Genomic DNA, 27,778 nt, shown 5'->3' on the forward strand with positions numbered 1-27,778 from the left:
TTGGCAAATTGAAGTTTCTTTTCGAACTGAACGGGTGCTTTTCGGGATCGTCCAAGTGTTCTATTAAAACTGGATACAAAATTTTAAAAGTATATAAATATCAGTTATAGATAAAAAACAAGAAACAAAAAAAAAAAAAAAAAATAACGGAACAAAACAATTGCAGTGAAGTTTGTAAATAAAATTTCTCAAAAACTGTGCAAAAAAAGTGAGTGATATGATAAAATAAGTTAAAAATATAAAATAATGGAATAATATTTATTATTTTTAAAACATAATAAAACAATTTCAAAAGAAATTTAAACACATTTAAATAAACTAAAACAGAATGTCTAAATTTTGGAAAAAAAAAGTTCTAAGAATAGTCTGTGAAATCAGCGGCGCTAACCGCGCAGTAACGCAGAAATTGCGTACACATTGCATTTCCCCCATTGTATTTGTTGTTGCAACTTTACGACACGAAAAAAATAGAGCAAATACCAACGACAGAGCGACGACGAGCAAGTGGACGTTGACAATTTTTCCCACTTTTTCATCTATAAATACAAATTCTATTTTAAGAAATATTCGCTTTTTACTGACGAAATTTATTAAATTTATTCCATAGATGTAGGCGAACTGTGGAATCATACCGTTAGTTGAGAAAGTGGTGAAAGTAAAGTGATGTACTGCATCTGTTACATATATGCATATATGTATGTGTGTATTTTCCACTTGTGGGGAGAGACGCGATCGCTAGTGCTTTTCCATTCTGCTTAACGACTCCCTTCACACGCTACACGGTACACGTTTTCGATGAACTGATGGAGGAGCCGAAGAGCATTTGTTTATACTTGGAATTATTTCCACATTGCAACATCTTCAATTTATCACAATTACCAAAATAAATGCTTGTTACAAATTCGATTACAGTGGCGTGGGAGGGATGCACCAAATTAAATGGGGTTACACTGAAATGACAGCCCTTGTTCGGGGGAAAAAAATCCCGAGTCGCTCCGGTATGAAGAACCGGCTGCCGTGGGAAGCCATTAACACTCAGATTAATTACGGATTAAATCAGCAAAACCCCATTATAGGACGGTGCTCGTGGCACTTGACCTGTCAATAGCTTTTGACACAGTCAACCAGGGCACGCTACTCCAAGGCATAGAAGGCACACACCTTCCTGCTTGTCTAAAAAGATGGATCGCTAATTATCTGAGTGGTCGGCAGGCGTCGGTTGAATTTAGAAACGGAATTTCTAAACCTAGAGAAATTAAACAGGGGGCTCCACAGGGTGGTGTCCTATCCCCGCTTCTGTTTAAATTTACATATCAAAACTCCCTTCCCCACCAGAAGGAGGCACAATTATTTCCTATGCTGACGACAGCTATCTCCCCGATCTTTCCGGGTTCTTCACCTCGCGCAACTTGACATTATCACCAACAAAATCCACGGCCACCCTTTTTACGACGTGGAAGGAACAGATGTCGCAAATATTGGACGTACGCGTTGATGATGTCACACTATTGACTGTCAGTCACCCAAACATCTTAGGAGTAACGTTCGATAATACTCTAACCTTCAAGGCTCATGTTACCGAGATTGTTTCTAAAGTACAAAGTCGCAACAAAATCCTCAAGATAAAGATAAAGAAACGTTGCTAACCACGTACAAAGCAATTGGCCAGCCGCTCATGAGCTACACGTCACCAGTCTGGTCTTAAAAATACACACTGGAGAAGGCTACAGGCCTGTCAAAATGCTGCAATCAGAACTGACATAGGATGTCTCCTTATGATCCCCGCCACCGACATAGTGAGACCAAAGAGCTCAATATTAAAGAGCACAACGAAATGCTGAATAGTCAGTTTTTGCTAAATTGTCACAAACCAGGACATCCTAGCAAACAAAAGCTTGGTCTAGCACCGCCTCCACGGGGATTAAGGGAACATCTCCATAAGCACTATGGCGATATCCGGCACCTGCCAACACAGCCGTTTGAACCATACAACCATAAGCAGGTCCTAAGCCAAATCCACACAGAATCGGTAAACGCTTTTGTCAGGACGAGCCCGGTGAACCCCGTTATTAATATGCAATATCCCACCCTTACAGAAGAAGAAAGCGCACTACTAAGGGAAATACGAGTCACCCTGGCCCAACTTCGTTCTGGATACTGTAACAAGTTAAACTCTTACTTTCCAGAATCAACCCCGACATACGTAATGTATGTCCGCATGTTATGTGTCTCCACATAACACCAACCATCTTTTCAATTGTAATGTGGAACCTACGCCTCTAACACCTATTTCCGTATGGTCCGCCCTTTTGAAACAGCCAGTTTCCTTGGATTCCCGTTAGAGGATTTGTGAGTGATCGTGCCCATTGAATGGGGCGAAGCTCTGTTGATACAACAACAGCAACAACATTATAGTGGCGTGAAAACAATTCTATGAGAAGGAGATTGCGCATGGTTGCTTATTTCGTTGATGGGTGGCGCCAACAATTACCGCTGATGCACCGTTTCGATATCACAACTTATTATAATTATACTGCGACTTTATTTAGCTCTATGGTGCTTGACCTTTCACTCAATTACTGTATTTCGAGGCTTCTTCCCTATATCAAGAAGGGATTAAGAATCATGCCACGAATGTGGGAGAGTCTCTACATTGGCAGAATGACGCAACCGCAGAGAATGCAGACTTGGCGTTTCTAGACTAAAGTGTCTCGTTCTCTTTGCTTAGATAAATTTGGTTGGTAGTATCGTTGCTGGGAGTATACAAAATTTGGCACGCCTTTGCTCTAGGCATTCAATCCAGTGCTGTTTGAACTGCTTTGTTTAACAGTTACTAATGGTGTGTGTGTGTGTGCGCCTTTGTGAATCCACAGGAGTGTTCATAGAATGCTGCTAAAGCACCCTGCTTGGCTAGGTAATCTGCTGTTCATTATCTTCATACCTCTGCTGCCCGGGAACCCATCCTAACAAAATATTGTTTGTGGCTTCCATATCATTTAAGATTACAATGCATCATCCACGAGCATACAAGTCACTATGTAGGACTGCAAGGCAGATAAGGCTGTCTGACATAAGGAGGAAACGCCTCGAGAATATGCTAACTCGTAGAAATTACCGCAAACTTCTATTGAATGGATTTCGGTCTGTAAAATAGTAGGGTAGCATCTGCCATGTACAGTGTATCGGTTTCCTGAAGTCCGTTCCATAGATGGCAGGTCCCGTTTCTCCGTCATAAAAATGTTGATCCATCCGTGAACCGGACCTCTGAGTCAGAGTGACTATATTTAATTCGCAATCCAAGTCAAACACCATAACGCCTTTTAATGCATATGGAAGCACGACAGATTGCTGTTTTCATACTGCGCGTACTTGATTCAGAAATAAGAAGATCCTACAGGCTTCAGACGTAAACTACAGCCGCGAAAAAAGTAGCAGAAATTGTGCGTTCTTAAGCTGCAGTCGCATCGATATATGTACATATATATTGATAGTCAGGCGGCGAAAAGGGCAATTATGTTATTGTTGTAGTGATAAGGACACTCCCCGAAGACCTTGGGGAGTATTATCGATGTTGACGGTCCTTCGCCGGATGCAGATTCGGTACGTTCCGGTACCAAGCCCGACCATCTCGGGAACGATTTGTTAGGACCACATGCGACATACCGCCCTCCCATCCCCTAGATCCATGAGGAGTTCGGGGTCGCCAGAGCCTCGGTTGTTAATGTAACAGGATTCGCCACGGATAGGTGAGGTTGGAGAAGCTATATATTGCGCTGGCAACCTGAAAGGGTTTTAGGGTTTAAGGGTATTTTAGTCGCCTCTTACGACAGGAATACCTACCGCGGGTATATTCTAACACCCTAACCCGCTGGGGGAAAAGGACAATTATCTTAAACAGTACGTCATCAAAAAGTATCCTGAAGGCAAAGAGCATTGGAGACATTTGGCTTAGGCTACACCAGACATCTATACTGGATTCCTGGTTATAAAGGAATAGAAGGTAACGGAGAGGCCAATGAGTTGACAGAAGGTAAAATCAGAAGGAGTTTCATATTGACATTGAAGCTTCATTTCCAAACATGTTGGCAATTTCTTTATCGTTTGCCAACTGGCGTCCCATGAATTTATAATGTGAAACAACGCGAAATATTAAAACTGGTTGTGAAATAAATTAACATAAAATTTGAGGTTAGGTTTTGACCACACACTGTTATATTTGTCATAACTGCCTTTGAATACAAATGACCATTGGATTAGTTTAAGACCGTTTTTATTGTCAGTCATTTTGACCTAAGGAAACCCAAGCACTACGGTATCCAAATTGGATTTCAGCTGCGTGGATGTTTTGCCGCTTACGAAGTCGGCTATCTCCATGATCTTTCTAGTTAGGCCTTTGCAGTCAGTTACACAGCACGTGGGTGCCGGCCCAAGATCGTCGTAGTCTGTTCAGTAGTCTGTTCATGTAGAACACGAAATTACACAGTGCTCTTTCACTTTTGCTGAGGTTTGTACACACAAACAATTTAATTTCCCCTTAGCTGCCCCTAGGAGAATACGTACTTTGATGTGGCTTATTACCCCATTTCCTTCCGCTGAGCCCCTACATATCAGCTTATCAGCTCATCAGCTATCTCATTTCCTTCACTTCCCCTATGACCCGGAACACATATAATGGATATTTCTACAGTGTCGGTTAGTGCAGCTAGAAGTTGGTTCATACCCCTACTAGGTTTGAGCTAGTATAGTGCATGTAGAGTTTTTATTGCTACTTAGTTGTCAGGAAAGATAGATACCTTGTCAATAAATTAAGGATACTACTATGCCCTTTCTGAGCATCCTTTCAGATTACTGGAAGCAGGTTGAATATGGAATGCAAAGCCACCGTGGGCAAGTGCGACAGGCTCCGGTGGCACCAACACACGCAGTGCGTTAAACCTTCTATAGGCTGTTGAGATTGTAGCTTTCACTTAAAGCTTCCCACCTCACCACTGTTCGTATCACTGCCTTATACAGACATAGCTGCACCAGGCGTTGAAAGCGATATAGGCTTTCGGTACTCTCTTCTCAATGCACGCTTTCCAGTTCAGTTTAAAATCGATTGCTAGTTCCAGATACTAGGTACTATTTGACAAGTGTAATTGCTAGCCGTTAAGCTTTGGTAATTCAAAGGTAGGTGATTTGTAGATCCTTGTGAGGAGCAGTAGATCTGTATTCTCCAGGTTAAGGCTAAGGCCACATGTGCCCACCTACTTAGTTCTGCAAACATTCTTTTAACGATCTCACTCATCCCGGAAGGTAATGGACCTTAGATCAGGATCGCTATATTGTTAGCATACGTCACAATCTTCATACTTCATATATTTCTAGGATATTATTTACATATATGATATACCTTGCGGTGTGCCTCTACATACTTGCTTACTAATTTTCGCGGTTAAGAAGAAAAGACAAGGATTCAATTCCTTATAGATTTCTCCACCACCAATTTTCACGCACCACATCAAGTAGCGCTGTCTCTGCGGATTTTCTCCACGGCATATCTAAAACGGGCAGTCCCCTCAAGAAGTTCTCTTACGTGCATATCGGAAATCGGTTGTAATGAGTGTGGCTGTAACGAATGCATGCAGAGAAGGTTTCTTTTACTTCTAAAAGAGAATCCCGACAATTCGTAATCCTGCCAGGACCACATCCCGACCGTTCATAATCCCGAAAGAAATACTGGCAATATTTTAATTGTGAAATCATACATGACGTCATAAAAATACACATCTTCAGTATTGTTATAGTTATTATATTAGACATCACTGCACAATAATACCTAGCCGATCCAACACCGGCACGGCGATCTACAATGTTTATGCGCAGAAAACTTTTCTGTGTAGGCTTAATGTGTAATAACAAAATTTTGGTAAAATTGTATGGATTGTGTGTTGCCGTGATTGAGAATTGTCGGGACTTTGTTATGTTGGGATTTTCTTATGTGTGGATTGTGCTTGTCGTGATTTCTGAAAGTTGTCAGGTATGAACATGTCGCAGCAAATAATGACAGAGAGCAGACAATATTTCTATCGATACCTGAATAAATGATGACTTGATCTTCTTTGATGGTCTCAATGGGCTTTAGTAATCGCTAGAAAGGAAAAAATGACTTTCTTTGTTACGCAACATGTATAATGGCTTATGGTGATGAAGATATGAACTAAGGGTCTCCAAAATTGAAAATGATTGCTCTTTCGCATAAGAAATGAGAGTTCAATTGTGACATGAACAGAGTACACAAGCTGGTTAATGAATCGATTAGACGGGTTTATCGAGCTAAAGAGTCCGGTAGTAGGCAAAGCTTCAACACTCTATATTATGGATTACCAGGGAGGTAGATATATTTACATTAGGCCGGGTCGATTTGTGGGAGGCAAAAAATCGCCCATTGCTCTGTGAAAATCATATTCTAGGGATCAAAATAAGAAACTTTGCCGAAGGAACCATACCTCTAAAACGAACCCCTTTGGGTCGTAGGGGCAAATTTTTAAAAATCCCACTTTGAAATGCCTATGTTTTTTTTTTTTGGAGTTTATTTTTCTCTTTAGAAATTTATTTAGTCAGAACATATGTAAATGAAAAAATGAATTTAACTTAGTAATAGAAAAGAAATTAAAAATAATTATTAGAAATTAGCGTTTTTACAACCCCCTTTTAAAACCAATGCATCACTGTGATGCATTTGCATGTCGTAAACATAGTTGTGTGGGTTTTTTATGCAACCGTTTTAAAAAATGAAGGTATCACTATGACACAATTGCAGATCGTAAAATTGCTTGTGTTATTTTTTTTAAGCCACCACAAGACACAGCAGGTAGAATTGAAATTGGCCCTACCCAAAAGTTCGACCCAAAGGCGGGGGGGGGGGGGGGGCCATCAGAATTCATTTTAGAGGTGTGGTTCCTTCGGATAAGTTTCTTATTTTGATCCCTAGAATACGATTTTCACAGAGCAATGAGCGATTTTTAAATCGACCCGCCCTAATTTACATACATATATGTACATATGTATACAAATACCTTTTGCTGCTTGAACGTAGGAAGCAAAAGGTATTGAAGAAGCCACTAAAAAGGCCAAGTCCCGCCGCTAATGTGCTCTGGTCTTAAAACACACACTGGAAAAGGCGGCAGGACTGCAAAAATACTGCACTCAGAACTGCTACGGATTGTCTATTTATGACCCCTGAACATCACTTACATAGCGAGGCTAAAGAGCTCAATATTAAAGCGTATAACGAAACGCTGAACAGACAGTTTCTACTCAATTGTCACAAACCTGGAGACCCTGCCCTGCCAAAAATGCGATTAAATAAATAAATAAATGTAAGGCGCGATAACCTCCGAAGAGATCTAAGGCCGAGCTTCTCTTCCAATTTGCGTCGTGCTCCACTTGATTTTCCATACAAATTGGCCGGACATGTTTTATGCCGACTCCAAACGGCATCTGCAAGGCAGATGAGTTTTCACTGAGAGCTTTTCATGGCAGAAATACACCCGGAGCGCTTGCCAAACACTGCCGAGGGGCGACCCTGCTTAGAAAAATTTTCTTCTAATTAAAAAACCTTATTTCTAAAATTTTGATGTTGCTTTGCCCGGGGTGCGAACCCAGGGCATACGGTGTGGTAGGCGGAGCACGCTACCATCACACCACGGTGGCCGCGATTGGTCTAGGATGAATCCGGGATGAGTCGCAAAGGAATATGCGACTATAGCTAGTTCTGATCTCTTTATATGGTTTGGAGTGATCCCTTTTGTTTGAGCATGTCCTATGGAGAGACCAATTGTAAATGTTTATGCCTGAACGGGTAGTATCGGACTTTTCCTCTTTATACCCCTACGGATACTGTCGAACAGATCCTTTTTGTACTGTTCGATACTTCCTCTTTGTATCCCTTTGGGTACTGTTCGACACGCCCTCTTTGTAGCCCTACGGGTATTGTCGGACAGATCCTTTTTCTACTCTCCGTTATACCCTTACGGGTACTGTTGGACGCGTCCTCTTTGTACCCCTGCTGGTAATATCGGACAGATTCTCTTTGCTCGCCTATGGGTACTATCGGATAAGTCCTCTTTATACTCGTACAGGAATTCTTACGGATTTTAAAATTTTTTAAAATTTAATACAATATTCTAAATTTTTTTTCGTATTGGTGTTGTACACTAATAAAAAAACAAAAAATATTTCGATACTGGAACATGTGGTCCTAGTATTTTAGGTTCGGTATAGAGCTCAGCATTTTTCTTGAATAATTCTATTCAATCGCATTTAATCTTTTTATTTTATTCATTTTGTTGCTGTTTATTTTTTATTGTTTTTTCTTTTTTAATTTCAATTTCATAAATTTCAAACTGACTGAGGCAAAATATACCCAAAAGGGATAAGAGGGGATCAATTATACCCCAATGTGAACAAAAGAGACCAATCGCAGACCGCTCTCCTCAGGGATTAATCGCACGATTTTTTGCAGGGTAGCAAACAACTGCTTGATCTACCCCGCCTCCAAGAGAGTTAAGGAAATATCTCCATACGCACTAGAGGTTTACGCCGATCACTTAATCGGCGGCGGCGGCGTGGGCTCTTATATATAACGGCGGCGGCGGCGTGAGCGGAGGGATTGTCCCTCGTTCACTTACTCCAGAGAGGCTTCGAACCTAACCCCGGTCTTTGGAATCGGTACTGCTACGTCTGCTGAAAAGAAATAGAGATACATAAAATAGCCACACTTTTGTCGGCATATCTCGTGCAAAGCGTAGTTTCACCTGGGTTTAACTCCTAATAATCGTCGCGACCACAATTTCTTTAAATCATTTGTGGCTCCTTGGCGGTCACGCACAAAGGCGACTTACGGTTGCTATTAATGGTATATTAATACTCATGACTCTCGTGGCACAGGTCGCCTCCAGTTTTTTCGGCTGTTTTTAAGAGCTACAATTCCCGATGTCCGAACAGTAACAATCCCGACCACCAGTTGCTACCACGCGTCCTGACCCTCACACCATATGCCAGCACAGAAGCTATAGGACTGCGACTTCGAACGCATACCTTCGTCGACGTCACTTTCCTAGACGCTCTAAGTGTAGCTCCGAAGACTTTCCAACAGATGCTCTTGTCACGCTATGCTGCCGAGCTACACCAGAGAAACACCTTGAAACGTTAGGGAGTGACTTTTCGGCCAAGGATGCCGCCTTCGAAATCATAAGCAATGTAAGTGGAAGTCATTGCGTAATGGGTGAAAATCGTATAATCTTCGGCGCATTTACATAATTAAAATTTTACAAGGACCCTGGATAAAATTTTTTAAATGTAGACCAAAGCTTGCAGACGTTTGTGTTCACATCATTGATTTCAATAGTCTTCGTTAAATCAAAACGATATTTTAGAATGAAAGTCGACCGATTTTAAATTGAAAGATGTTTACTGCTGTTTTCCGGCCTTATGATATAAGATCTCATTATGGATGACCCCGTAGCTTCAATTTTCAGACTAGTTCGACTGTCCACTACGTTCGGGTAGTAGCACACACGGTCATTAGTTCGACTGTCTTGGGAAAGTTTTTGCTTCACCACTTTGAGTGTTCTTGCGAAGGAAAAAGCCTCATCTGGTAAATACATACATATATTTGTCTACGTATTCACATTTGTAAAAAGAGCCGTAACGTGTAGGTGATATTTAAACTTGGTTGATAGGCTATAATCAATGCGATTCACTCCATGGGACTAGTTTTGGATAGAGCCGCCAACTTTAGGAAACGTCAAACCGGGAGACTTGGGTGTTGAAGGATGAAGTGTGAAAAGCAAAATTAACATTTCAGACGCTATTGTATAGTTTCGCAAATAAACAACAGATTTTTTAATGTAAGCGCAAATGATTTTTCAAAACCTTCTCATACGTACATATATCCTCAACTTAAGTATGAGGTAAGAATCATTTCAAAGGAGTGTTATGCCCCTAGAACCTACTAAAGGATTTTGCATCACTGATTTCGCTTATTCTTTCAGCCAATCGCAATATAAAATTTAAAAAAAAATCGGCACCGTTTTTGTTTTTTTTAACAACTTGAGGACAATTTGAAACGCCTGGCTCATTTTATTTGAATTCATAGTGCTTATTAGAGTTATACGCCGCCGATAAACGCCACCGCCGCCGCCGCCGCGCCGATATATATGACATTTGGCGGCGGCGGCGGCGTTTATCGGCGGCGTATATCTCTAATAAGCACTATTTTAAGATCTGGTAAACGCCTTTGTCAAGACGCGCCCGGTCAACCTTGTTATCAATATTCACTCATCAAGAAGAAAGCACACTGCCAAGGGAGACACGAGTCACCCTGGCATAACTTCGTGCTGGATACTGTAACAGGTTAAACTCTTACTCGTCCAGAATCAACACCGACATACATACGTAATGTACGTGCTGCATGTGAAGTATCTCCACCAATCATCTTTTCAATTGTAATTGTGGAGTCTACGCCTCAAACATCAACTTCCCTATGGTCCACCCCTGATTAAACTGTTAGTTTTTTGTTAGAGGATTTTGATAACAATTTGTGAGTGCTCGCAGCCATTGAATGGGGCGAAGCACTGCTAACACAACAACAACAACAACAATTAAGAGGCAGCCCACATATAATGCGGAGATGTGAGCCCAATAATTTTATTTTATTAATATCGCTTCAACCCATAAATGGCTGTAACGGAAAGTGAAAAGTTTTCCACACAATTTTGTTGTAATTTTTCTTTATGTGCTTTCTTTATGTTGCCAATTATTCCGCACAAGTCTGCATATATTGTTTTTCAATATTTCGGCATTTAAAATTTAATGATATTTTTAGGTTAACATGTCAGATACCAACAGTGAAACGTCCGCCACCCAAGAACAAACACGCGCAAATGGCACAGAACGATCCCAATCAACTGAGGAGAAGGAAATCCCACGCGAACCTGCTTTAGTACACAAAGACATTAATGTAAGTACTTATTATATGGAAATTTATTAAGCGATTATTGCATATACTTATCTTGTACTTATGTATATATGTCGGTATGCACATTAGGGTGGTCGATTTGTATGGACGAAAGCTAACCGATATCGCGCCATCGATTTTTCGATAGGATTTGGGCTCAGGCAAAAAAGTTCCACTACGCATACCCAAAATAATAATTTTCGAGCCTGCGAAATTTCATTTTTTTACTTTTATTCGACTTTGATTTTTAAGGTTTTTTGTACCTTGTAAACATTTGGTTAATTCGTTGTAGTTCTATAAATAGAACAAAAACAACAACAAATACCAAGTTTCTCTGAAAACCGCCTTACAAACAGGCATAACTTCAGCACATAACTACATACGAATTATGTAATGTGTGGAAGATAATATATGCGAAGAAGGCAATTGGGAAAAACTTTACAACAACTAAGGCATGACGTAGCTGAATGCGTTGATAACCATTTCAACTATCGTAGGAGTGTGGATTCGACTCCCATTCCCGGGAGAAAAGGCTTTGAAGAGATTTACAAGGTATAATCGAACAGCTGTCGCCTTGTCTGTCCTGATGTCACGTTGTTTAAAATTTTCCCAAATTATTAAATAAATTATAAAATTAAAAATTGCTTGAAATAAATGTTTTCATACATTTAAAGCGATACGATACATCTCCTCATTTAAAATATCCCTTTCAGATGAATATTTCGATAAGGTACTTGATTCCTCTTTTTGGCCCAAGCATACTGTGGTTCACTTGTTCACGAGAAAGGCGAGGGCCGAACCTGTTTTATTACAGCCAAAAAACGGTATGACGAACACAGTAATAACAACACAAAGGTAATTGCTGATCTGTCCCGTCTTCTCATTAATTATCAAAATGTTCGTGGTTTACGATCAAAACTTGTTCCATTCTTCCTTAATTCTTTCAACTTTTCTGCACAAGTTGTAGCTTTTACGGAGACCTGGCTAAAGCCTGATAATTACAATTCTGAGGTTTTTTCAAATAAATATGCTGTTTATCGGCGTGACCGCATCTCTAGAGCGGGAGGTGTCCTTATTGCTGTTGAATCTAACCTATCGTCTGAGTTGATTTCGCTGGACAATATCTCTCATATCGAATTCATAGCAGTTAGGCTTTCATTCGGTAGCTATAGCGTAATTGTTTGCTGTTCGTATATACCACCTCGTTCGGATATGGATGTTTATGCTAGTCATAGCTCGGCCATCTGTGATTTGCATTCGCAGTTGGGAGATAACGATCGACTTGTTGTTGTTGGTGACTTTAACTTGCCAACAGTTAGTTGGGTTAATATAAGTGATTCAAACTTTTTAACTCCCACTGCTCAACATGAGTTTCTCAATTGCTTGTTAGACTCATCTCTTTTACAGATTAACAATGTTCCAAATAGTGGAAATAAAATGCTGGATTTAGTATTTGTGGATGGCTCGGTGGGTACTGCCCTTACGCAAATACCACCTTTATCCCTTCCAGAAGACCCTCTTCACCCTACGCTAGAGATATCACTTGATATCAGCCTACCCCGTAGGATTCAAGTACAGTCTCGTCCCCGATCAAGATGCTTCTACAAAGCGAATTTCATTATGCTCAATGATCTGTTGGCTTCCCATGATTGGTCGGATCTCTATGCTTGCACTGATGTCGATTCGGCTATCTCTATATTTTACAGTACGCTTGATAGCTTCTTTGATACCTGCATTCCTACTCGCTATACCCTATGTTCGAATAAGCCCCCTTGGTTTTCAAGGCAACTTATCAGACTTAATAACATCAAATCTAGGCTTTATAAGAGGTTCAAGAAATCTGGAGCATCTGCAGACCTCTCTAAATATCTAATAGCTCGTTCTAAATTTCACCGTCTAAATAAGCTTTGTTATAAAAATTACTTGAGTTGTTGTAAAGCCCAATTTTTTAGAAATCCAAAAAAGTTTTACAGTTTCGTAAATTCAAAGCGGAAAACTTCTGGGTATCCTTCCTCATTAACCTTTGGAGGTAAAAAAGCTTGTACTGATGACAAAGTTGCTGAACTATTTTCTGAGTTCTTTAAGTCCACGTATTCATCCAGTGGTTTTCATTCTGGTCAATATCCCTATCGCTTAGATAGCTCGAATTAGATTAGGAATCCTGCTATTGATGGTAATATTGTTCTTCAGAGTCTTCAATCTTTGAAGCCCACCTTTTCTCCGGGACCGGACGGTGTTCCTAGTTGCGTGCTTAGGTACTGCGCCGAAAACATGTATGAGCCTATTTTAAAATTATTTGAGCTATCTCTGGGATCTGCGTCATTCCCGGCACTTTGGAAACAGTCTTTTATTATACCCCTGCATAAAAAAGGTAGTAGGTCACAAGTTGAAAACTACAGGGGTATTGCTAAACTTTCAGTCATTCCTAAAGTCTTTGAACAGATTGTCACCAATCAAATGCAATATCAGTGTTCTAGTCTTTTATCTCCATGTCAACACGGTTTTATTCGTCAAAGGTCTACCACTACAAATTTGCTTGTATTCACCTCTATAGTTATGGAAGGATTTTTAGCGAACAAGCAAACGGATGTCATCTACACGGACTTCAGCAAAGCATTTGATACCGTCAACCACGAGTTGCTTATTCATAAGCTTGATTTACTGGGCTTTCCGTTTCACCTATTAATGTGGCTGAAAAGCTATCTTTCTAACCGGACCCAAAAAGTCCTGTTCAAGTGCAATCTGTCGGAATCGTTCGGAGTTTCCTCCGGCGTACCCCAGGGAAGTCATCTAGGCCCTTTGCTCTTTGCCCTTTTCATTAATGACTTGCCACAGACAATATTATATTCCCATACTATAATGTATGCGGATGATGTAAAACTTTGCTACACTTACTGTCCTACCGATTTGAGTTCCTTGGATCTTCTTCAGGCCGACTTGGACTCGTTCCAATGTTGGTGCACAACAAATTTACTAGCTTTAAATTGCTCTAAATGTAAGCATATGACATTTCACCGAGTGAAGCCAGCATTGAAATCTTATGTAATAGATGGTACGCCTTTGGAGCGTATATCTATTGCAAATGATCTAGGTGTCCTTTTTGATCCGAAATTGAATTTTAACATGCATATTTCATCTATAGCCAACAAAGCGTTGGGTTTACTTGGATATGTTAAAAGATGGGCTAAAGAGTTCGATGATCCGTACCTCACTAAGGTTCTTTACACATCGCTGGTTCGTCCAATACTCGAGTATTGCTCATGCGTTTGGTCCCCTGTTTCTCAAAAGCATATAAAGCGTCTTGAGTCAGTTCAAAAGCAATTTTTGATATTTGCATTGCGCGGCCTTAATTGGGACTCAAGTCTCCACCTTCCTCCATACAGAAGTAGACTTCTTCTTATTAACTTACCCACTCTGGAAAATCGGAGAATATTACCGGGGGTATTGTTCATCCATAAGCTCATTATTGGAGAAATTGATTCCGCGGACCTCCTCAGCCGCTTGTTTTTTGCGGTTCCCCCTAGAGTATCCAGACACTACGTTCCTTTCTATTTACCCCTTTGTCGACGAAACTTTGCTAAAAATAATCCTCTTCTTATCTGGTGCGCGCACTACAATGACTTGTATAGGTGCATCAGTCTTGAATGTACTTTTGCCACTATACGTAATGCAATACTTGCCTATCTAATTTAAGAGATACAAGCTAATTTAATTTGCCGGCATTTTATTACTTCGATAAAAAAACAGGAACTGTCTCGCTTAAGGATGGAGGAACATTTATCAACATGTATCATTAAGAAGGAACAAGACAGTACTGTGTTGATTGGAATCTGGTGCATTCCAACAACGTAAAAAACATGCTTTTTCATGAGTCACTGACCGGAATTGTATGCATTCCGGCAGTATAATCTTATGGGTCAGGCATCGAGCTGATTGGAATCCGGTGCATTCCAACAACACAGGTCATGTTACTTTTTTATGCCTTGTGATGGCGTATCCTCATTACACTACTCTTAGCACTGCCGGATTCCCATGACATGCTGATTGGAATCTTGTTGCATTCCAACAGGGAGATTGGAATCCACTGCATTCCGAAATCATGCTGAGCGGAATCTGATGCATTCCGCCAGTATAAGATTTCGGCATAAGATCTTATTTCTGCTCATATTTCTTATTATTATTATATTCTGAAATTAATTAGTAATGTTCATTAATATTTCTTTGCTTATAATATAACATTGTTGAAAGCTCGATATATCTTAAATTTTATCTTTTGAGTTGTATATTTATATATCTTTTATATTATGCAGTCGACCATAGTTTGTCGTCGACTTTAAATAATAAATAAATAAATAAATAAATAAATCCCCGGTTAACTCATATAAGTAGACAACAAAAACCAATTGGTTGGCTACGATACGGTTACGACCTTGGCGGCACCAATAATCGATTGCATTGATTCTCATAAGGTTGGTTGAATCAGCTGTTATAAGGTTACCGATAAAGTACTAATGTCTGCAGCTTAAAGTTCGAATCGCTGAACTGTCGAATAAATAACTCCAATATTCAGTATTGCAATTATTTAGACTACTTTAGGAGTAGTATTTCACAATTATACTTCACTAATAGCGTGTTTCAAACTGATTCGTTATTCCTCAGCTTGCGCTGCTTTTACACTCTCTGTTGCCTCGTTCGCACAGTTATCCTAAAGTCTAGACTTTTCACAAACATGCCTTATGGAACAGTTGTATCTCATACTTGGTTATTTAGCTATATGCGTGTGTATGTGTGAGTAACAACTGCTGCTCTTAGATGATGATAACGTGATGTGTGATTGTTTCTCTTTCTTCAAGCTGCTGGTTATGCGTATGTGTGGCTGCTTGCTTTATTGTTGTTGTGCATTTATTTAGTAGCAGCATAGTGATGTATAGAACTGCTAATATTCGCAATAATAATATTGCAAACATAAAATTATTACACTCTGAGAAATATTTATTTAAATTTGAAAGCATTTATAGGGTATCCAGCGAATCGCAATAGTAACGAACTATCCTAGAACTATCACAGGGGTGGATCCAGAGGGCCGTATTAGGCGTTTTTGGACAAGGCGTAATGCATTCCTTGGCTGCCAAAACCAGACGGCTGGACAACAGACCCACATGTAATCATTAACACAGTGCGTTTTTGACTACCATCACCTCCTAAGAGGTTGAAGAAGTGATCAACTTCACTTGTTATACCATTTAAAGTAGTAGATCCGGACGGGATTGCCATGCCGATGTTTAAAAGCCTTCGTAATGAGAGATTTTGCCACATTTGTCTTAAACAAGTATCTGCCTACTTCCGTCATGAAGAATGCAAAATGGAGAATCATATCGTCCGATATCTCTCCTATCGCGAGTAGCTAAAATATTTGAAGCCGCCCTGCTCTCTTATTTAACCGCAAACCTGTGACTTGCCAATCACCAGCATGGCTTCTAAAAATTACATAGCACCACCTCGGCGTTAAAAGCCAGCAACACACAAAAAAATTGCGGAGTGAACCAAGTACCGCACCACAGAACAGTGCTTGTAGCGCTAGATTTATCGAAAGCTTTTGACACAGCCAATCACAGGACATTGCTGCAAGGCTGACGAAGTCAGCGGGCTCTTTGTTTACGAGATGGAAGAAACAGATAACGAAAATATTGTACGTTCAAGTCGATGGCGTTACGATACCGTCACCCAAAGATCTAGGTATAACGTTCTACAGCACTCTTACCTTCAGGGCACATGCCTTCGAAATTGTATCTGAAGGACAAAGGCGCAAAAAATACTCAAATCGCTGGCCGCAGCACTTGCTAACAACTTACAAATGAATTGACCGGGCGCTCATGTGCTACGTGTCGCCGTTTTGGTCGCCTGACTTTAAAAACACACACTGGAAAATTAAGCAGGTTTGCCAAAATGCTGCACTCATTACTGCCACAGGATGTCTTCTTATGACCCCTGCACATCATCTTAATAGTGAAGCAGGCGAGCTCAACATTGAAAAGCATAATGAAATGCTGAACAGAGAGTTTTTGCTAAAGTTTCACAAAGCTGGGAATTTCAGCAAACAACTGCTTGATCTAGCCTCCATTCAAGAGGGATAAGGAAGTATCTCTGTACGTACCAACTAAGCCGCTCGATCCAGATAAGCATAAGGAGGTCCAAAGCCTAATCTACACTGAGGCGGTAAATACCTTTGCTACTTCTCCGCCTGTGACCCGTTATCAATATACTTTATTCAACCCTTGCAGAAGAGTAAAGCAGACTACGTATCGAGACACGACTCACTCTGGCCGAACTGAACACTATAACAGGTTAAACTCTTATTAGTCCAGAATCAACCCCGACATATTTACGTTATGTATATGCCCTGCATGCGATGTGTTTTTGTTGTTGTTGTAGCGATGAAGACACTCAACCAAGGTTTTGGGCAGGATTATCGATGTTGATGGCCCTTTGTCGGATTTAGATCCGGTACGTTCCGGTAACAAGCACCATTAAGGTACAAACCCGGCCATCTCGGGAACGTTTTAATATGACCACAATGAACCTGCTAAAGAAACAGCATTTGTCATGGGTAGCTTAGGGCGACATTTGGGTTATAGAAGCTATAAATTGTGCTGGCAACCCCTTGCATCATTTGGCAGACCAGCCGCGGGTATATTCTTAGCCCCCTAACTCAATGACATGGCACCAACCATCGTTCCAATTGTAATGTGGAACCTATGCATCTAACACCAGCATTCCCATCGTCGAACTCTGTTGAAAATGATTGTTTCACTGGACTCCCGTTAGAGGATATCAATGACAATTTATGAATGGTCGCACCTATTGAATGGGGCAAAGCACTGCGAACATAACAACAACTACCTCAGTAAGAATTGAAAAGGACTCCTTCGAGGAGTTCTAAATTATACGGTGTCGCATACAGAGTGACCGGAAATAGAAAACGACTTCATTTATCCGGGAATAAGTATTAACATAAAGAGGAATACCACCCGCCGAGGTGGTGGACACCGAAGATTTTGGGTTGAAGTCCTGGGAAAAGCTACATCGAAATACTTTAATAAAAGTTCTTCTAAAGCTTTATGGAGTTATCGACTATGTTGGCCATGAGAATAGGAGCGCAGGGGCTTCACTGGCTACGAAACGATTTCAGCCGGGTCGTTCGTGGCTGGTAATGTCTAAAAAATAAATATGAAAAATATGTTCCACACGATTTCAGCGTTTTGATTGTCTTGGTAGGGGAACCTCAAAGTGTGGTTTGCCATCTTCCACTCTGTACAGTGCTTGTTCTCACAGTCTGAGAGCTCCAAAAAAATTACGTTAAGCCCTTCCTAAAGAACTGCTTATCCACCCTGTTTCCCTTCGAAAAGTAAGAAGAAAAGTAAAGAAACGCCTTCACCCGTGCCCATCGCAAGTCGCTATTTCCTTCAGCTCACTAATCGTTCTTTAAAGGTTTCTATGATTAAGTTAACTACCATTACCCACTACAACGGCGACATGGCGCCTCCTTGTTAAGGTTTTATGGACCGGAACCGTATCCAAGTTCGCTCCGACAGCTCGTTTACTGAGCATAGTCAATCCAGGCCACGCGTACGGAGTTTCATACCAAGTAACTGCTCTACAGATATCATTCGTTCTAACTTCATTGAAGGCATCTTCAAAATCGATCCTGGCAAGGATTAAGACATTTCTAGATAACTCTAACCAAGGCGAGAAGAGTGCTTTGAAAAGAACTCCCTTTTAGTATTACTTGCATCATCGACGCAAGTAAACACTGAAGTGCGTGAGTAACACTTGAGACCCTGGCGAACATTCTTCATTTCACAAAAGATTGTGCTTGACTTTGTCGCTGCAATGCAGAGGAGAAAGTAAAGATTCGGCTTACGTATTGTGTCGAATGTTGACATCACTAGGCTGTTAGTAAATAATCACGCAACAACAAAAACATGAAGCAGCCACTCTTATATACATGGCAACGTCAAAGCTAGCGACTCTTATGTACAAGGCAACGAAGAGATATCTCACACACACAGGTGTAATCATCAGGCGAAGTAATAACTCACACATACAAACGCAGATGGCTATAAACTACAAATATACACGTATATGGCTGGTAACCAAGCATGAGCTACAAGAGTTCTGGATGGTGAAACGTCTAGACCTTTGGGAAAATATGCGGAAGAGGCAACAGAGAGTATAAAAGCAGCGCAAGCAGAGTAATAACTAGTCAGTTTTGATTTAAACACGCTATTGGTTCTGAATTACTACTCCCAAAGTAATATAAATAAAGACCAGTTTGCAATACTAAATATTGGAGTGATTTATTCAACAGTTTAGCGATTCGAACGTTAGCAGAAGGTTTCAAATAAACGGAATTTCCCTAAATTCGTTACAGTATAATGCACACATCAGAAGAGCTGAAGGGCATACTTAAGGCCGTTTTAACCCTGCCCGGTTAACACTAACTGCCAGTTTAATTTGCAGAAATCGTTCGTAAATCTGCCAGATAAACAGAAGTTAGTGTTAACTGGACATTGTGAAAATGACCCTTAATTTTCTCAAATACTCCCAAAACTCCTAGCCCATCTAATAGCCTACACTTTCTCTTACAGATCAAGACTGAGCTAGAATGCCTTGTCCGGTTGTTGGATGGCAAAATTTGCAAGGAAGAGGAGATCGCCATGGAAGAGTTGCATCAGTATCTTATCGAAGACGAGGGTTCATGGGTTTTAGGTGATAATTTTCTTGTTTTCGTACAACGTGTTTTGCGGGAGGAAAACTTTTCACCAGATACGCGAGTACATTTGATACGTACATTGGCATTTGCAGCGCTGAAAGATGATGTCATCATTATACTACATCAAGATCGGCGAGATCATACGTTAATGAATTTTTCACACGACATCGAAAAGCATACACCGGAAGAACAGCAAGCATGGGCGATGTTTGTAAGTGGATTTTACTAGACAACAAACTACTTCATAAAATAAAACTGTCTTATCTTTTCAGATGTGTAATCTTTTTGAGAACGTAGGACCCTCCGAATGGTTGCTTTATATCTCCGAATGGGAATATTTAGGACAAACGATATCGAATATACGCGTTACAACGAAAGTAGCAGTACATTGCATACTTTCAAATTGTCCACAATTGAAGAATACCGGCTCTATGATACTCTACAACATAGCCATAAAGGAAGTGAAGACTGTGGTAAGTATTCAAGTAGGGCACGTTTGTTGTTGTTGTTGTTGTTGTAGCAATGCTCGCCCCACCCAATAGGCGCGACCGATCACAAATTGTCATCAATATCCTCTAACGGGAGTCCAAGGAAACTTGCCGTTTCAACAGGGGTGGACCATAAGGAAAGGGGTGTTAGAGGCGTTGGTTCCACATTACAATTAAAGAGATGGTTGGTGTCATGTGGGGACACATTGCAAGCAGGGCATACATTTTGTATGTCGGGGTTGATTCTGGATAGGTAAGAGTTTAACCTGTTACAGTATCCAGAACGAAGTTGAGCAAGAGTGACACGCGTTTCCCTGGGGAGTATGCGTTCCTCTTCTGCGAGTTCTGGATATTTTTCTTCAAGTACTGGATTCACCGGGCAATTCCCGACATAAAGGTCCGACGCCTGTCTATGGAGTTCACCAAGGACCTGCTTGTGTTTTTCCGCTTCATACGGCTGGGTTCTCAGGTGCCGTATTTCCTCAAAATGCTTACGGAGATGACTCCTTAGGCCCCTAGGCGGTGCTGGTTCGTCAATCAGATGTCTGTTGGGATGCCCAGGTTTCTGGGTATTCAACAGAAACTGTTTGGTCAGCATCTCATTTCTCCCCCTGATGGGGAGTATTCTCGCCTCATTATGCAGATGGTGTTCTGGGGACATAAGAAGACAGCCCGTGGCGATTCTGAGAGCAGTATTTTGGCAGGCCTGTAGTTTCTTCCGGTGGGTGGTTTTTAGGCTTGGCGACCATATGGGTGACGCGTAGCACGTAATCGGCTGGCTAATTGCTTTGTATGTGGTCAAGAGCGTTTCTTTATCTTTTCCCCAGGTACTGCCAGCAAGGGATTTGAGGATTTTATTACGGCTCTGAATTCTTGGAACAATTGCGGTTGCGTGCGCACCAAAATGTAGATCCTGATCAAACGTCACACCCAAGATTTTGGGGTGTAGGACAGTCGGTAGCGTAGTGCCATCGACGTGGATGTTCAATATGGTCGACATTTGGGGCGTCCATGTTGTAAATAAGGTCGCGGAAGATTTAGTCGGTGACAATGCCAGGTTTCGCGAGGCGAAAAAACTGGAGAGATCAGGGAGATAGCCGTTTATTTTATTGCATAGCTCATCGATCTTTGGGCCTGGGCCTGTGGCCATTATTGTGCAGTCATCGGCGTAGGAAACGATTGTGACTCCTTCCGGTGGTGAAGGTAGCTTAGATATGTAGAAATTAAACAAAAGCGGGGATAGGACACCACCCTGTGGCACCCCTTGTTTAATTCTCCTTTGTTTCGATGTTTCGTTTCTGAATTGCACCGATGCCTGCCGACCACCCAGATAATTTGCGGTCCACCTTTTAAGACATGGGGGAAGGGTGGACCCTTCCAGGTCTTGCAGTAACGAGCCATGGTTGACCGTATCAAAAGCTTTTGATAGGTCTAACGCTACGAGTACTGTTCTATGGTGGGGATATTGATTCAAACCGCAATTTATCTGGGTGCTAATGACATTTAGCGCGGAGGTAGTGCTATGGAGTTTTCTGAAGCCATGCTGATGAGGGGCTAGCTGCAAATGTGCTTGGAAATAAGGGAGCAAAATGGCTTCAAGCGTCTTTGCCACTGGCGATAGGAGAGATATCGGACGATATGACTCACCTACGTTAGCTGGTTTCCCAGGCTTTAGTAGCGGGACCACCTTGGCCATTTTCCATTTCTCGGGTATGACAAAGGTGGAAAGAGACAGGTTGAAGACATGCGCTAAGTATTTGAAACCCTCTTTCCCTAGGTTTTTAAGCATCGGCATGGCTATGCCGTCTGGGCCCACTGCTTTGGATGGTTTAGCGCGACCAATGGCGTCCTCAACCTCTCTAGCGGTGATGGTAATTGGTGACGCGCTGAGTTTGTGTTTATGTGCGTGTCTATTGGCTCTCCGTCTATCTTTGTCGACCGTAGGATGCATTATATATTGTCGGCAGAAAGCGCTCGCGCATTTTTTCGCATCCGACAGCACCTTATCACCAAAGGCGATGGAAACTTTGTCTTTGTGCTTAGTCGGATTCGATAGGGACTTTACGGTGGACCAAAGTTTACCTACACCGGTAGAGAGGTTACAACCTCTTAGGTGCTCTTCCCATTTCGCCCGCTTGTGTTCGTCCACAAGCAATCTGATGCGTTGGTTTATATCCCTTATTTGGGGGTCGCCTGGATCAAGCTGTCTTATAAGGTCGCGTTCCCTCGCTAAGCTCGCGGCATCCGCCGGGAAGTGGGGCCGGATTTCGGGAATTCTCCCGGCGGGAATGAAATGTGCCGAGGCGGATTCAATGACCTTACGGAAGGCACGCTCCCCTTGGCGGGCATCAGTCGGGATAGGGAGGGCAGCAAAGCTGCTGTCTGTTGCAGATTTATATTCTTCCCACTTTCCTTTTTTGAAGTTTATGAAAGTGCGTTTTTCGGTGACGATGAAGTCGGCAGTACGCTCGAACGAAATAAGTATGGGCAGGTGGTCGGATGCCAATGTTACCATCGGCTGCCAGTTGACGCAGTTTATGAGTTCTGCGCTCACGATTGAGATATCTGGCGAGCTATGACAGCTTCCTACCATACGTGTGGGGGCGTCTCCGTTTATTGTGCAGAACGTCGTTTCGTCTATTTGATCCGCCAACATCTCACCCCTACTGTCCGCCCGCAAGTTTGAATGCCATAGGTCGTGATGGGCATTGAAATCGCCTAAGATAATGCGATTGTTGCCAGTGAGTAAGGCCTCGATATTAGGGCGGTATCCACTGGGGCAACAGGTGACAGGAGGGATGTAGATGTTGATTATTTCTAGATTTGCATCGCCTGACCGGACAGATAGGCCTTGACGTTCTAAGACATTGTCACTGCGGTCGATGCCAGGATCAAATATATGATATTGCACAGAGTGGTGTATAATAAACGCGAGGCCGCCTCCATTTCCGCTCTCGCGGTCTTTCCTGTGGACATTATAACCAGAGCAGGTCTGCAATGCAGATCTTGCTGTGAGTTTAGTCTCTTGAAGCGCAGCAATGCGGATGTTGTGCCGCTTCATGAAATCGACTATCTCCGTAATCTTCCCAGTTAGTCCATTACAGTTGAACTGCAGAATTCTGAAGTGCATGAGGGGTGACGCCGCCACTCTAGGGGTAAGTGAGGGGTGACTACGCCTAGGTTGTGGAAGGCCAGGACGCAATTGCTGTTGTGGCCTTGGGACTGGGCGCCCTTGGGCAAGCATTGGGGTACCCGGATGATTTGGGTTTGAGACCTGGCAACATGGCGCGATGAAACCCGTCGGGGGGTTGCCGTCGCGGAGACCAGAACATCTAGGAGAGTGGCACCACCCAAGGCAGGAGCTGCATTGAGCGGATGTCGCAAACCTATATATTCTGTGCTGGCAGACGGTGCAAACGGAGGCAGGGACTAAGAGTCTGTTTCCCTGACCTGTACGATTGCTGCCAGAAAAGAGGGGGGAGAAGAAGACGGGGGCAGGGGCTGATGCTCAGCATTGCTACCAGCTCTACTACGAAGGTAGTAGTCATGAGTGGTATCAGCTGTTTGAGTTGTTGGCGCCGTGGGGCGCGAGCAGCAGCGGGTACTTGTTGTGGCTTGCTGAGCAGCGAAGCTGCTGGAAGGTAGTGGGGATACGCTTAGGCGTAGACTACGGGACGCCCTTGGGCGTGAGCAGCAAGGAGCCACAAAAGATTTATAAAAGTTACGTGGACGTCGGGTTTTGGGATCAAGCCCAGAACAAGCTGTCCGATGCAACCATCCCTTGCACGAGACACACTGAACAGAGTATGACCGTCCTAAAAAGATTCTTTTCTGGCAAATGCAGCAAAACCATTTCTCATGACCGGGGTCAGGAGACGGACCCGGATTGGGTTCGATACCTTCCCGGAGTAAGAGAATATGTAGCAGTCCTGCTGCAAGGAGCTGCTGGGAGGATGACAATTTGTGGGACGGACGAAACAAATTAAATGGGGTCACACTGAAATGACAGTCCTTGGTCGGGAAAAATCCCGAGTCGCTCCGGTACATAGAACCGACTGCCTTGGGAAGCGTAGGGCACGTTTCTTTTTTGAACTTTTACTTGAAGTCTACAAGTGTGGTCGACAAAACTTGTAGATCAGACCTTCGATAGAACCGAATTTATTTGTCTTTTGGTTGCCTTAAGTTCAGTTTAAAACTAAGTACAAGGAAGAATTCGACATAAACTACAGAATCATTTTTTACATTTTGTCAAGAGTTTTGAAATTGTAGTGTTCATGTTCCTTCCGCTTCGTCGGACCACGTGTTCTGTCCGAACGCTTTCGTTTTTTAAAAGGTTGTCCAAAGGCGTCAATGACTTTGAGAATAGTAGGGATTGGAGTTAACCTCCAGTACATAGTTCAAAAAAAGAGTACACTAATGACTTGGCAAAGAGATTGCACTTGTCTAAAAAAATGTCCTAATTTAGCTTGAGTCCTCCAAAGGTCGCATTCCTTAACAGTGATTAAATTTAGTTTAATGTGCTGGTAATGACTAAACATCAATATTCCCTGTAGCAGAAACACTATGCCAGAGACGAAAAACTCAAGTTTCAGAATAAATTCACCTGTGGGAAGCCAAGAGCACTGGGGAATAACGGCCTTTTCATCAATTGGATCTAACAAGGAAGGAGTTGGTTATACAGTTTCAACCAGCAATTTCGACCCTCACAATGTTAGGTCTTTCTGTGTCTATTTAATCACTTGGAGCTTTCATTCTAGTAGGCTCTACCCTACAAGATCAGGGAATATTTAAACTCACCGCCAGAATACATTTATTTTAAACCCCTAAAAAATTAGGAATTTTCTCATCTAGTCGGTTTCTTTTTCTTACGTCCGTGGTTTGGAGCAAGTATACGCTCAACTCTTCTATCTACAGGTTTTGCTCGACTGTTCTTAGTAGGGTATAGCCTTTAGTTTTATAGCTTAAGTTTAGATCTGTGCACTACGTTCGCTGACTTTTTATGAAAGCGTTATTAGCTTTTTCCGTAGGATTTCGGCCTTTTCGAAAATGAACTTCAGCATTTTTACCAACTTCGACTTTAACTCCGGCAAGACAGATAAATGTGTGATTCCCCTCCGCGAGTTCAACATCGTCGAAAGAGTAAACTGGGAGCAACTCAATATGGGCACCGGACCGTTTGAAGTGACTTGCGGATGGGCGCTGTACTGTCTTTCCAGTGCAAATTCTCGCAACTAAGAATGCAGAGGAAGAGTGCTATCCAGTACTAGTAAGTTAAAGAATTTAACAGTTACTGGGACATTCCAGCTTCAATTGAGGCCCTGAAATAAGAATTGTTTTGGTGGCGCTTTAGCTAGTTTGCGAATGCCTCAAAGTATTCTAAGATAAGTATCGTCTGGGTATTGACTCGGATAGGTACAATTGAATCGGATGCGGCGGTCTTTAAGAATTACTTGAAAACGCTTCCAGCCACAACTGCATGGAGGATGACGAGGTGAAGTTTTAGGCAAAAGTATTTTGCCTTATTCGGATCTCCAGGGGATTTATCCAAAGACGAGATCAGTTTTATTAAAAGCTAGCTCGACGATTCTATAAGTAATTTTAGCTGTCGTGAACGTATTTTTATGTGACTTCACAACGGATCTTTAAACGAGCTGGTCCTAAACATGATAGCATCCACTTAAACTAACTCAATCTAAGGACAAAGAAACTAAGTAAACAAAAAATTTAGCTTTAGGTGCTGAAGTCACAGTCCAAGCAATTTCGTGCATAGGCCCGACTGTCATTGCAAGGGTACTCCAAGACAACGATGCAGCGCCCGAGATTGGTTTACTATGTAAGACATGCCTGGTTAATGGTCACATGCAAGAGTGGGATCTTTGCGATGACCAGAAGTACTTAATAATTACATTAGTACTTTCGGAAGTTATATCATTCGTGACTTCCCTCAGATCAGGTTGAAGCAAACTATCAACTCCTTTAAGTATGGCGGAGCGAACCATACCGGTAATGGCAAGGTTAGCAGACATCCAATTCGCATAACCAAAGTAGTTTCTTACATATTGCAAACCACCAGATAATAGTATGAAGGCACGACCATGAGGGCAGAACTTACTGGCTCCGAATGTTTTTTGTTGGCCTCCTCGCTCACTCTGCCTAAACCCTGCGCTTTAACTAACAAATTCACTTGAAAAACACAGAAGCTCACATTTTAAAAATAATTCAGGATCCTTCAGGGCCATCAACTTAAATTTTTTGGCTCTTTTTATTAATAACGATACTAATAAACGATGATTCATCAATCCTGTATAATTAGTTCGAGATCACTTCGGAAATATCTACATTGAAAAATGCCTATTAACATACTCTGATTTGCTTCGCTGAGGCTTAGTCTGGTATTTCGATAGTTGAAAAATAAGCTCAACTATTGCATTTTATTTCTCTCTACCAATCCCATACTTCTGCCTCTCACTTCCTTCTTCTTCCAAGTCCCTCACTAACTCTTCTCCCTTTTCTTTTCCTGGTATTTTTTATTCTCTCTGTTAATAGTTTTTGCATTTTTAGGTTTTCGACGATGTAGCTGTAGAGTTGGCCATGGCTATCTTACAATTCTACCAAAGTAGTCCCAACGAAGAACAAGTTTTTCGAACACTCAAAGCTTTGGCGCGTTTCTTAGAGGTGAGCAGTTTGAATTTAATCGCCAACACCAAGAAGCGCACACCAACATTCTTTCTTCTTTTCAGGTCTCCGCAGATGTAGCTGCCATCATTCAAATGATCGGTCCACATCCAAAACAATTTGCTGGCATGAGCGAGCGTGTCGATGAAATTGTTAGTCAAATAAGTCGTAAGGTACCAGCTTAAAACTGCCAGAGATGTGCACATTTTTATACCGAATAAATTATACAAAAAAAAAAAAAAACATCAATACATATACGTACATATATTTAGAGCTCATAAGTGTCATAACTTTTTATAAATGCAACTGTGTGTTGCTCAAGACACATTTTTCATATTAAACAAAATTTTTTTTATGCGTTTAAAAATGAAAATTTTATTTTATAAGCTCACTTTGTCTAAAGTAATGCAAGCAATTTTTTATATTATGCTATAATAAAAAAAAAGTATTTTAACATAGATTTTAATTTTTGGCGGTTTTTAATTTCATAATTGAAAGCTTGTTTAAAAAAAATTGCAAATAACAGTTACCAGAATCTAAAATTTCTTTGAAGGCCAGGCCACAGCTTGCGACGCAGGCCGACACGGCAAATTGATGTTTTCATGTTTACTTATGGCCGCGTCACTATGAACTTTTTCATATACGTAGTTGCATTTAACGCAATCTTATGCAGGATGAGTAGATTACACGTATTTATATGGAGAACGGCAAATCGAGCAACACCAGCACCATCTAGCATGCAAAAGTTTGCAGTCTTCAACTTTGGCTACACGTAGAGCATAAGAGGAAGAATTCGACATTTGCTTTGTCTATGACTGCTTTCACACTTGACACGCAAGG

The 27,778-nt window shown here is 41.6% G+C and overlaps 1 protein-coding gene across 1 annotated transcript; it reads left to right on the top strand.

Moving 5' to 3' along the window:
- Positions 1–27,394, top strand: LOC137236410 (uncharacterized). The gene is made up of 6 exons (XM_067758988.1): positions 1–208; positions 10,871–11,005; positions 19,651–19,986; positions 20,048–20,248; positions 26,825–26,938; positions 27,004–27,394. Exons 2-6 carry the CDS (start codon positions 10,877–10,879, stop codon positions 27,121–27,123), a joined length of 900 nt encoding a protein of 299 aa, XP_067615089.1. The 5' UTR covers positions 1–208; positions 10,871–10,876; the 3' UTR covers positions 27,124–27,394.
- Positions 27,395–27,778: the final 384 nt, after the last annotated feature.

The sequence above is a fragment of the Eurosta solidaginis genome, chromosome 1 (genome assembly GCF_040869045.1).
Source record: "Eurosta solidaginis isolate ZX-2024a chromosome 1, ASM4086904v1, whole genome shotgun sequence".
NCBI lineage: Eukaryota > Metazoa > Arthropoda > Insecta > Diptera > Tephritidae > Eurosta > Eurosta solidaginis.